Source organism: Alexandromys fortis, unplaced genomic scaffold (genome assembly GCF_014885135.2).
Source record: "Alexandromys fortis isolate MF-2015 unplaced genomic scaffold, M_Fortis_MF-2015_v1.1 scaffold_133, whole genome shotgun sequence".
Taxonomy (NCBI): domain Eukaryota; kingdom Metazoa; phylum Chordata; class Mammalia; order Rodentia; family Cricetidae; genus Alexandromys; species Alexandromys fortis.
Genome location: NW_026068030.1, coordinates 1,118,574 through 1,131,060, shown reverse-complemented (window position 1 = coordinate 1,131,060; position 12,487 = coordinate 1,118,574). Strand labels below are relative to the sequence as shown.

The following is a 12,487-nucleotide window of genomic DNA, read 5'->3' as shown; positions in this document are numbered from 1 at the left end:
AGGGAGGGAGGGAGGGAGGGAGGGAGGAAAGAAAGAAAGAAAGAGAGGAAAAGAAAAGAAAAATGGTCTTTATATGATTATTTTAAGACTCTTATTTTTAGAAATATGTCATTAAGTATTTGGAAAGTGTCAGCTCAACTTCATCATAGATCCATTCTGTTCAAATCCCTTGAAATCTCCAAGTTTATTTAAGAGTTAAATGACATAAAGATCTATGTACAGTGAGAAGTTACTAGAAAAGGGGGAAAAGTATGTTTTTAGTTGAATTTTTTAAACAGTTGCCTTCTTCAGTACTTATTTGTTTGAAACAATAAATGCTGATGGTTCAACTTGAGCTTGTGGTTGTCGGTCTCCACTGTCCTGACGCCAGGAGTGTGTGATAGGACTTTCCATCTACTCTGAAAACTGTTCATGTTTCCTCTTGTTTCAAGTATCTTAATTTTTCCTCTGGTCCTTAGAACTGTAGTTTAAAAGCTCACAAATGAATGGATTGGTCTAGTTAACTTACATGAAACTGTTTCTTTCAGCTTTTTGCCTGAATTCATCAATGGGGACTTTGATTCTATTAGGCCTGAAGTCAGAGAGTTCTACACTGAGAAGGTAAAGCACACTCACTTTCATACTCAAGCCTTAGCTTCTGCCATTGCTCTCACATGACGGTCTTGGATGGTGAATATGGATTGAAAAATCTTTGCTTATTTTCATATTTTTTGCTGTAGAATTGTTAATATATATAAAAATAGGAAGTTTATAGTTGACAAATAGAAACATAGTATTAGAAGTTCTAACATCATTAAATATGTATTAATCAACACTTCAAGCATATTCAGTATGTTTATAGTTTACTAGTCATGTTAATAACCTATTGCTGTTTATACTCTCATTAGTTATTATATGTTTTCAAAAATATTTTATCTTATTTAACAAATGTGTTGTATTATTATTTTTCTTAACCAATTCCCAATGAATGTATTTAAGCTGTGTCTATTTTCTCTCAATGTAAACTTATGAAAATGTTTTTAGAAATGTTTTTTTTATAATTTTTTCATGTTTTATTATATTTAACTTTTTGTTTTTAACTTTTATTGTTTTATATTTTCTCCTTTTATTTGAAATATATTCTTTTATTATTAAACATTTTCTAATTACAGTTTCCTGTCCCTCTATTCATCCCAGTACCCCTGCTGTCAGGGTCCATTCCTTTTTTATCTCTTTAGGAAAAAAAAAAGACTTCCAAGAGATAACAACCAAAAATAGCAAAATAAAAATATANTCCATTCCTTTTTTATCTCTTTAGAAAAAAAAAAAGACTTCCAAGAGATAACAACCAAAAATAACAAAATAAAAATATAATAAGATAAAACAAAAGCCATCACATTGAAGTTGGACAAGGCAAACCTACAGAATTTTTTTAAAAAGCACAAATAGAAGGCTTAATAATCAAAGACTCTCTGACACACACTCAGAAGTTCTGTAAAAAAGAAAAAAAATGAAAGCTGAAATATATATGCAGAGAAATTAGTGCAGACCCAAGTATAATCTGTCCTTGTTGCTTCAGTCTGTCTGAGTTCATATGAGCTTTCTTTAATTGATTCATTGGTCCTTGTTCTCCTGAAAACATCCTTTTGCTCTGGCTCAGATAGTCTTTATGCCTGCTCTTCTATGGGGAACCCGGAGTACTGAAGGTACAGGTTTGATGGAAACAACACATTTATAACCCAGACCAGGAAAGATAAATCTGTCCTGCCTGCAAATGTATTAGCACAGTGGTGGTGCCCAAGCTTGAGAGAATAACCAACCAATGTCTGATTTGACTGAAGGCCTATTCCATGAGATGGAACCTATACCTGATCCTGCTTGGGTGAGCAAAACAAGAGATTAGTCAGTCCAGAGACTAGGGTCTGAGGGGAAAAATAAGCTAAATATAAAATGATTTGATCAATGTCTTATTCAGCCATCATCAAAGAAGCTTTAGCCGTCAGCTGATAGGAACAGGTACAAAGACCTACAACCAGACATTACAAAGACAGAGGGACTTTGGAACACACTGCTAGAAATGTTTTTATAAATGTGCGTAATTGTGTATTCCTTGAATTTCAGAATCAAAGTTTTTTATAATATTTGGAGTTTTTTGTTCTGAACAAAACTACTATGAGATTAGTAATAACTACTCTTCTTCACTGTTATTGCAAATTTTTTTAAGATTCTTGACACTTAAAAACCATATAAAAGGTCTAACTGGGGATGATGGAATCACACAGTAATGAATTACAGTAGTTACTGATTAAAGAAACATTCCACAAGTTTTAGAATTCAATACAGATATTTTAAAGGACAAGTCATAGTACTAATATGTATTATTCTTAACTGGTACAGTCAAATCACACGTTTTTTCTTTTAAAGAAACTGCAGTGACTGTGATCATAAAGTAAATTTCTTTTAAGGCTGGGGAGAGATTAGATAATTTTTTAATGCACAGGAAATAGTAGCTGAATAGCTACAGGCAAGCAATGACTACTAAAAGTGGCGGGGGGGGGGGGGGGCAGAGAAATGGCACAGTAGTTAAGAGCACTGCCTACTCTTCTGGAGGACCAGCTTAATACCCAGCATGCTACGTGGGAGGTCACAAGGTCTGTGACTCCAGTTCCAGCGTGCCCTTGCACAAACAAACATTTGTACAAACATTCATATCTCTGAATTAAAAAAGAATAAAATCTCAAAAACAATTTAAAGAGTGGAATCAATCTTCTCTTAGGACAAGGCCCCTGATGGTAGCCACCACACACACCGCGCACTTGTGTGTGTGTGCGCGCGTGCATATGCACACTCATATTTAAAGAAGAAGAGTGATGGAATACGGAAGACAGAGCTAGAGTAGGGGAGACTGTGGGGAGGAAATAATGTAAAAACAGGACTCATGTATAAATTTCTCAAAATATAATAATAAATGTTTTAGGAATGAAAGGCAAAAAAGGAAGACAAGGAAAGGGGGGTGAAAGAGAAAGGAATTTAGAAATGGCATAAGGGAACCAAGACTATTGTGAATGCAACTCTGGGATTGGCCGGAATGCAGGTTTATGCAAGCCCCATCTGCCCACCAGCTGATCAGTCCTTCCCTCTGCAAGTGAAGACCATTCCTGACTTAGTGTTTGATATTCATGCTCAATTACTTCAGCACTGGCATGTTCCTGTTCATTCATCCCCAGCCTCACTTCTCATTAACCCCATCCCTCAGCCTCACTGGGAAGGAGCTCTGGCCTTGCTTACAATGCAGAGTTGTGCTAATGCATGGGTGTTAATCATAGATCTGGGAGCACAACAAACAGAGGGAGAGGCAGGGACCAGAATACTCAAAAAACACACTGAAGATATAGTCAGATCTGACCTCTCTCCGTCTCTCAATGCTGATGGCTTGCCAAAACTAGAAATGTCAGTCTGATCATTACTGTTCAGGATGAGGAAACAAGCTTCTTAAAAATCTTTTGGATGTTTTAAATAAGGGCTTAGCAATATAGGGTATTTTTCAGTTAATATTCTTGATGGATTTCTCTTGTATTTCTTGCTTGCTTGTTTTTAGACTTGAAAAGCCGCTTATATGTTTTAAGACAGTTTCAAAAGTTATGTTTAGCCATTTCTCCTCATTTCTAAACTGCATGGTTCTAGGCTGCATAATACACTCCAGTTTTTCCCTATGTCCTGAGTGTTAAAGTCTCTGCGTTTGGAGTTACTAGGCATGCTCCTAGAGGACACAGGTGATGCCCTTAATGCAGTTACTGTGCCCCATAGAGTGCACCCTGAGTGTTTGGCTGTGAGTTTAATACTGATGATAATTACCAGTTAATGCAACATTACACACAATTTCTATAAGCCATTATCACCAACTTCAACAGTCTTTAAACTCTTTCACAAGTGAAAGGCCATTATCTTCACTTTCACATCCATCTGGCCCCCAGGCTGGTCTGAGGTTTCAGTGAGCTAAGACTTGGGCAGTAGTAGAGAAAGTAAAGATAAACTTCAGAGTGCTAAAATATTGCTACAACCATAGAGTAATCACAGAGCCAGCATTGACACATATGTGGTTGAACTTTGCAAAGTATATACAAACCTGTATTTACTAGGTAATTCACCTTTCTTTCATGCAACTATAAAATCTCTGCTTTTTTCTATGTTTGTCTTAGTTTTCCCATTTTGGGTCAGTGCTTTTAATTCAATGAGCAATATCTCTTAATAATGCTGTTTGTTTATCTTTAAATTTTTGTTATTGCTTGCCTTTTTTCCCCACATTCTACCCAATTCTGAGCTCTTTTGACTCAGGTCAGAAATCATCAGTTTCAGGCTCTGTATTTTTCCTTCCATCATGAGCACATACATGTCAGCTTCCTGAGAACTTTGGGGAAAACTACACTCCCCGATTACTGGAATAATCTATGGCTCTTCATTGGTATAGGAGAAGGGACTTAAACCATGCATACTTGATACCTGAGTGATTTAGGAACCAGTTGCAGCATTTGGCTAATGCCTGAAGATGTTACAGAATTAACAGGTTTTTCTATGAATATTTGCATTTAGGTACAGAGGTAAAAGGTTTTGTAAATGTGGTAATTACAGAGAGTTTGATGACCTCAGTAAAATGGTTCTTTGTGAGAGAGCTGGCCCTGAGGTCACCAGAGTGGGAGCGTTCTTCCTGCCCTTACCAGCTGCAACACATGGGAGAGAGGGCCCTGAGCCTCACATGGGCAGCACACTAGAGCTGATCTTGTTAGCAGGGCCCATGGACAGGAGAGAAGAACTGCCCCTACTTCCTCCCTCATATGCCATAGGGTGGCAAGGTTAGGGAAATATGACTGCCCCCATCCCTTACCACTTGTGGCAGGCAGGAGAACTGGCCACGGAGGGCATAAAAATGGAAGAACTGGTCCTACAGCTCTTGGGAGAGCAGGCCCTGCAGCAATTGGGAGAGCAGGCCCTGCAACTCTCCTGGACAAAACAGTAGAGCTAGCCCTGGCAGTGAGTGAATGACCTGGAGCCCAGGACCTGAGAACAGGAGAACTGGATCCCACTCCTTGTTTGTGTGCTGCATTGTGAAAGCAATGAGGGTAAGCTAGTGAACTGACCAACCCAGCCACCACCCAGGCTCAAAGACAGGGCCCCAAGGTAGTTCATTGCAAGATCTACCTCATTTGTGCACTGCTGGAACATGTGAAGGGGCCTGACCTGCAGATCCAAAGTTTCAGGATCTCCATGACAAAAGTCAGCAACAGGATGTGCAAGAGGAATCCTAGTGAGGGCCTGAAACCAGACCATTGGCTCATTGCAATGAAGCTCACAAGCAAAGATGCATGGACTAAAGGGCATTCTGTGTGGCTCACTGGGCTACACTACAGCTTCCACACCAAGATTTGTTTTTAATTTAGTCTTGTTTATTTGGTTTGGTTTTTTTTAAAACTTAAATTTTGTTTTGGAGTGCAGGTTGTAAGGGCAAAGGGCAGAAGTGAGGGGGATGAGGAGATGAATGGGATCAGAATGTGTGATGTAAAGTCTACAAAAAATTCAATTAAAAGTTTGAAAAAATGATACCATGTGCATGACAACTTGAAAATTAATTCTCATGCTTTTTGTAAAGAATTCTGTTGAAATGGGAAGAAGTTGCTGCCCCTGCTTCTCAACAGCACCTCCTTGGCTGTTTCTTGCATAGGCTGCTTAGCGTCTCTAAGAATAGATTTCCCACAGCATCCCCAAGAATGTGATGAGTCTGGTGTGTGGTTTTACCTTCACAGTTCCATGATGTGCCCTGCTCCACTCCTCAGTTCAGGGACAGCAGGAGACAAGGTGCAAAGACCGGGCCAAGATCAAAATGACTAACCCTTAAAGAGTCAAATAAATTATTCAGTTACTGAAAGAGGATTAAACTAGATTATTGAGGTGATTGGTAATAGAGTGTTAGAGCAAGGACATTGGTGACCAAATATATGTTCCTTTATGTTGTAACAAGAGATTGTACTTTTCAGAAAGTTCTGAAGAACACCAGGACATCCTCTAGAAAGAATAGTTAAATCACTAGTCATTAATCCAGCATGGGACTCGACATCTGGTCTCTAATTTTATTGTCCTGAAAAGAATATTGCACGATTGGCTCATACTGGGTTGCCTTGCCCAGCCTTAATACAAAGGGAGGAGCTTAGTCTTATCTCAACTTGATATGCCATGCTTATTGATACTCATGGTAGGCCTGCCGTGTTCCGAACAGAAACAGAGTAATGGAAGAGGGAGAGGCAAAAAGGGAGGTGGGACAAGAGGAGGGAGAGAGGGAAAACTGTTGTCGGGATGTAAAATAAATGAAAAAATTTAATTAATAAAAAAAGAATATTGCAAGATTGGAACATGCTACCTAAGAGCCAGGGTTGCAGAGGCAAAGACATGACTATGGAAGTGTATTCCAATTCCAGTGTAAAGCCAAGCGAGTGTGGCAGAAAGGCTGTGCCATGCACCACCAGTTTTCTTCTGTGTGTGAAACATTCCGGCCACCGGGAGCTGCAGGAATAGAGCTGGGGTCAAGACAGATGTCAAGGCCCATGTTTCTCCCACCTTTCATCATGTTGTATGTTTTTCTGAATAGGGAAACATGATAAATGTGAGCATATTGCATGAACTTTTAGGAATGACTTTTATTAAACTAATGTTTCCTGACTAAATCTTGTCATATAATATTGCTGAAGCCATTTATCAAGTTTTACAGCCTGCTTTTAACAAAGATCAGAGAAGATCAAAACGTTTTAAACCTATGTTCCTTTTTATAGATTTTCAGTGAGAAGAAACTGGCACCTTGTGTTACCTCACATTATAGTCAACTACCTCTGCATGTTTCTCTTATAGTTTAAAGGTGGAATTTGGGTTTACATATAATTTTCTCTGTGAAATCATTAGAAACTGGCTTCTAGTTGAATGTGAGTAGAATATTTAAATTATTCTTAAGTGGCTTACTGATATTAAGTAATGCTTTGATTTGTAATGGCAGTTTAACAATGAGGGTACTGATCATAAATGGTAAAGTGGGGAAATGGGAAGAGAATGGGTCAGTGGGTATAGCATGTGTGTTAAATAAGTCATAAGTAGTCTTCAATCTTAATAGCATACATTTAGTTTTTGTAAATAATAGTGCTTTCTTAAACTATGAAAATAAATATTTTAAGTTGTTTCATACACAAGTGTTTTACTACCACATGTGGGAAAAAATTATGTTTAATAGCCCTGGCTCCTTTTATGCTTGTAGTAATGATCAAACAATGATATGGGAGCAAGAATATTCTAGAAATACTAGCACTCTAGTCTAATGTGCTAGCATTTTCCTCTATTTAAAAAAAAATTATTGTCCTCTGAGCTTCTTGATATCTGTTGCTTCTTACTAATACCACCTTAAAATATTTTTGTGAGTTCATTTCTCTAAGTATGCAATTTATAAATTTGCTTTTAGCCAAGTATCAGAATCCTTTAGAATATTTTTTGTATTTGACAAAGCCTTGGGTTCAGTTCTATTTAAATTTCATTGAATGTCTCCTGTTAAAAATATCTACACTGATCTACTCATATCTCATGAATATTATTATTTTCACCCTTATTGGTGTCTTTTTTTACTTCTTCCTACCCATATGCCAATAAAATTTAGATATGCTAAAATTAAGTAATTTAGAGAACATAATAAATTGGACCGTTAGAATATTTAAAGTGAGCACAAATTGATTATTATGTAAGCACAATAAGCTATAGAACACTTAAAGGCCAAATCCATTCACTTGCATACTTTTCTGAAAAATAGAAACAAAATGAAGCAAACAAATTCTGAGCACAGCAAATCTGTAGGCTTAGGCTTGAAGACTAATTAGCATATGCTGTGATATAAAGCTGTTGCTGAGGGAATTATAGACAGGCAGTTTCCACTGACAGTGAATGACAGGTTCTTTCCAGTCTCTGAACTGTCTGCCTAACCTTTATTAGCATCTCACCAAAGGGATGATGAGACTGCCAGGGGAACATCATGCGAAACTGGTTCCTGAATGTATCTTAATTCCTGCGCTTGCTTCATTCATGGCCCTTTCAAAATGAATTGATTGCATCTATATATTTTAGGAACCTGTTTTGTTTGAAGTGATTTAATATCCTTAAGGTATTAGGAGGGAAGAGCCTTTGACCTTTATCCACAAGTGCTCCAGATGAGGTCCACATGACCCCACAGTGCATACCTGCCCTCCTCAAGCCTCTTGTATTGCATCTACTCTGGGTCTCTGGCAGTATCTCTCTTCCTTAGTGACCTGGCAGCAGGGACCTACTCATCTGTCCTCCCTGTCTGTTACCAGTTTATTTATATCTTCTTCTTTTGGACCTGTTTGCAGAGCTTGAAATAAACAGTTCTATCATGTTTTTCCTCCTTATCCCTGCTAACACGTGACCTAGTGAAACTTCGCATTCATGGCCATTCATCTTGGCATCCCCACTCACCGTAGGTTCTCGGTGCAATCCATATGAAGCAGGATAGACATCTCGTATTAGAACTAGAGGGACAAGACACAGGTCTTATATGATATTTCCTTAAAGAAGACTAAAAAGATGATGTGAGATTGGGAAATTTGCCATTCCGTATCTCTTCTGAAAACCCATAGTGAACAGTGCCATTTTAAATAAGTCTGACAGAAGTAGAAATTTACCTTAATATTTTTCAAATGTATTTCACCTCAGAATATCTATATTATTCTTCTGTATTGGTTTCCAACTAGGCTAAAATATACCAGGATGCTGCTAAGCCTGTTACACTATTTCAAAACCTTTTATTGAAAATTAAATGAACTTACTCTTCTTTTTAAAACCTACAAGAAAGAATAGCAACCCTAAAGAGGTATTTTAAGGCATTAAAAATACACCTTATATGTGAAGATGGATACAGATCTATATATGAGAGTGTGTTTATGTGTGTGTGTGTCCAAACTCATAGAGTACACAACACTGACAATGAATGTTAGTGTGAACTGTGGACTTAGGCCAACAAGGACATGTGTCTGTAGGTTCAGCTGTAATGAATATGCCACTCTGTGGAGAACGCTAACAATGGAGAATACAGTGCTAGACCAGTGGCAGAACACTTAGGGAGGAATTTTTATTTCACTGTGAATCTAACCTGCTCTAAAAGTAATGAAGACTATAGATTAAATTTCTCTACAATAAATTAATTAATATAAGCAACTAAGATAGTGGCAATACATTTTAAGAACTTAAAATATGCCAGTTTACATGTGTTTCCATTATAAATTCATTTAGTCTTGGCAGCAATTTAATAGAAATATTATCTGCATCAAACAGATAATTAGAAAGAAAAAGATGGTGAGTGACTTGTACAAGATAACACAACTAGGCATTGATTGAAATAGAACTTAAAGAGGCAATCTACCTCCAAAATCCATGTTTTCTTCTAGTCACTGTGCCCCATTCATCTTGTGTGATCATGGGAAATTTCTCAAAAATAAAGCAGTGCTTCTCCTGATCCAGAAGTACTGTCGATTCCTTTGCATGGGATTTGCATTTTCTGTTACTTAAGTCTTGCTGTGTAAGTTGTTCTAGGTATCCAGGCATCATTACCCATGAATTTCTCCAGTATTTCAGTCCTTCCTATCCACATCCTAGTCTTTCTGGAGACAGGTGGAAGAAGGCTCTGATAGGTAGAGTAATTGAGCACTGGAGCCTGTTAATACCGTCAGTATTTCCACTCCTTTCTCACTTACATCCTAGACTTTATAAAGCAAGTGGAGAAGAATCCTGATGGATGGATTTGAGTCTCTTTTTATATGTATAGTGGCTGTGATGGAATGGTACCAAGACCAATGTCATGTCCCGGGTTGGGATTCTTCTAGGAACAAATAATATCATTCGGGCAGAAATAAAATATCTGTGCATCGTTTTCAAGGTTCTCAGTCACCACTGTGATTCTCAAAGAGAACCTCGAAACCTTGTCTTATAAGTGAAATCGTGGCTATGATTTAACATCGGAAAGGTTCAGTAGCAAATTAGGCAAAAGGGCACAGATTATGGTCATGAAAGAAAGCCACCAGTTCTGAGTCCTTTATCATTAGGTCATTGAAGGTATAATTAATCACTTTGTGACAAATGATATTGTTGTTAGAAAGCTCATTTGAGGCTTGGCCTGGAAATTTACCAGAGGCTAGTCACACTCAGGCCCTCATATAGCATGCACTTCAAACCAGACCTCTAGAGGAAAGAAACCAATGCTTAGTCTAAGCCACATTATTTGTATCAAGTCTGAGAACAATCAGCCTATTATTGTTTAGAGGATTGTATCTATTAGTGGAGAGAGCTATTGACTGATGAGGTCCTCTGATACCAGCCAGGGGTCCTTCTTACAGGCTGGCTTGTGTGAGGGCAGCAGGCTCAAGAGTGCTATGAAAACTCCAGTTGGCTATTCTGCCTCCCAAAACAGACATGAGTGACATGGCCCAAGCTGGGACTGGAGCAATGTCTGGGTTCCTGGCCCTGCCACAGTCAGGGTCTACATTGTTATTTGAGGCTTCTGTTGCAATTAAATGAAGGCTATGCAGATGCCCAGAATCTGGGCCACAATCTGGGGCAATGTGGGTATTTGAGGGCCACACTGCCACTGGGTCCATGCCTGAGTGGTCTACATAGCCAATCAGAGCCATGGTGACATCTGAGCCTTGGATGCTGCCAAGGACTATGTCTCGGTCCCTAATCCAACCAAAGCTAGGGTCTCTGTTGATATCTATAGCCTATATTGCCACCAAGGGTCATGTGGACATCAGGGTCACATAGGGTCATGTTAGTGTCCAATGGCTGAACCTCTGCCAGGGCCATACAGATCTGAGTGGCCTGCACCGCCACCCAGGGTTATAGTGTCAACTATACCTGGGGTGCTGCCAAGGGCTATGTCTGGATCCATGGCCCTGCCACACCTATGCTCTGTGTTAATGTTCATTTGCTACCACACACACACACACACACACACACACACACACACACACACACGTAAAGATAGGGCTGCACAGCGTTGGTTTCACTCCTCACTGTGGAGAACTGGCCCTGCAGCTCACCGGATGCAGCGCTCAGGGAAACAGACTCTGCATCTTGCCCTGGCAGCATAGTAGAGCTGACTCTGTTGATGATCTGGCACAGGTGATCTGGCCTGGAGGGTATGAGATCAAGAGAGCTGTTCCCACCCATCATGTGCCATAGGATGAAATGTGTGAGGAAGAGATGACTTCACCTCCTACCACCCCTTGCTACCTGGGGTGGGTGGGAGAGCTGGCCCTGAGGTCATGAGATAGGGAGAATTGGTACTGCCCCTCACTGGCAGAAGCGCTCAGGAAAACAGGCCCTGACTTTCCTGGGCAGCATAGTAGAGCTGATCCTGTTGGTAGGGGTGCAGTGAGCCCGTCCTATAGATGTGAGAGGAAGAGAGCTGCCACCTCCCCCTCCCTCACATGTCATGTGGTGCCTTCCCCTCTTATTCCTTGGTACCTTTAGCTGGTGGGAGAGTTGGCCCCACCCCTCACCAGTTGCAGCATACAGGAGAAAGGACCCTGCACGTCTCCTGGGAAGAACACTAGAACTGACCCCATTGGGGGTGGGGCACAGATGTATTATTCCTACGGACATGAGAGCAGGAGAGTTACCCCAGCTCCTCCCTCATATGTCATAGGGTGGCAAGGTTAAGGGAAATACACCCCCCACCTCTTGCCACCTACAACAGGGAGGAAAACTGGCCATGGGGGCATGAGAATGGAAGAACTGGCCCTGTCCTTACCAAGTTCAGAAATTGGGAGAGCAGGCCCTGCACTTCTTCTGGAAAAACACCAGAGCTACCCCTAGTGATGCGAGTATGAGTGAGCCTGATCCAAGGCCTGAGAGCAGGAGAACTGGCCCTCACTCCTTGATGCATGCTGCATTGTGAGAGCTAACCTGGGCCGTGCTGGAGAGCTCTCCGTGGTGGTAAAGATGAGCGAAAGCTGACGAACTGGCCAACCCAGCCCCCACTAACAGGATCTACAAGATCTGCAAGATCTACCTCATCTATGCACTGGTGGAGCATGTGAGGGGGCCAGACCTGCAGATCCAAAGCTACAGGATCTCCATGACACAAAGCAACAACAGGATAACCAATAGGAATCCTAGTGAAGACACAGTCATAGTAGTTTATCAGAAACCAAAGGCCTGGAACAAGATCAATGACGCCTTACAATGAACACTTACAAACAAAGATGTATGGACTAAAGGGTATATACTGTGTGACTCACTGGGCCACACTATTTCACATCAAGAGTTTACTTATTTTTTTTTTATATTAAGTCATTTTATTTTTTTTCCACAGGATATTTGTGCTTTTATTTATGTATTTATTTTTTTTGTTCTTTTTTTATTTATTTATTTTCTTTTTTTTCTTTTTCTTTTTTTTTCTTTTATTGAGAATGTG

The 12,487-nt window shown here is 39.8% G+C and overlaps 1 protein-coding gene across 5 annotated transcripts in view; it reads left to right on the top strand.

The window, feature by feature from the left end:
- Nucleotides 1-12,487, top strand: part of Tpk1 (thiamin pyrophosphokinase 1) — a 337,026-nt gene that overhangs the window by 136,744 nt on the left and 187,795 nt on the right. For all 5 annotated transcript variants that reach the window (XM_050164434.1, XM_050164432.1, XM_050164433.1 and 2 more), the window contains one exon: nucleotides 528-600. In XM_050164434.1, coding sequence (XP_050020391.1) covers nucleotides 528-600 — 73 coding nt within the window. The remainder of the gene's footprint in view (nucleotides 1-527; nucleotides 601-12,487) is intronic.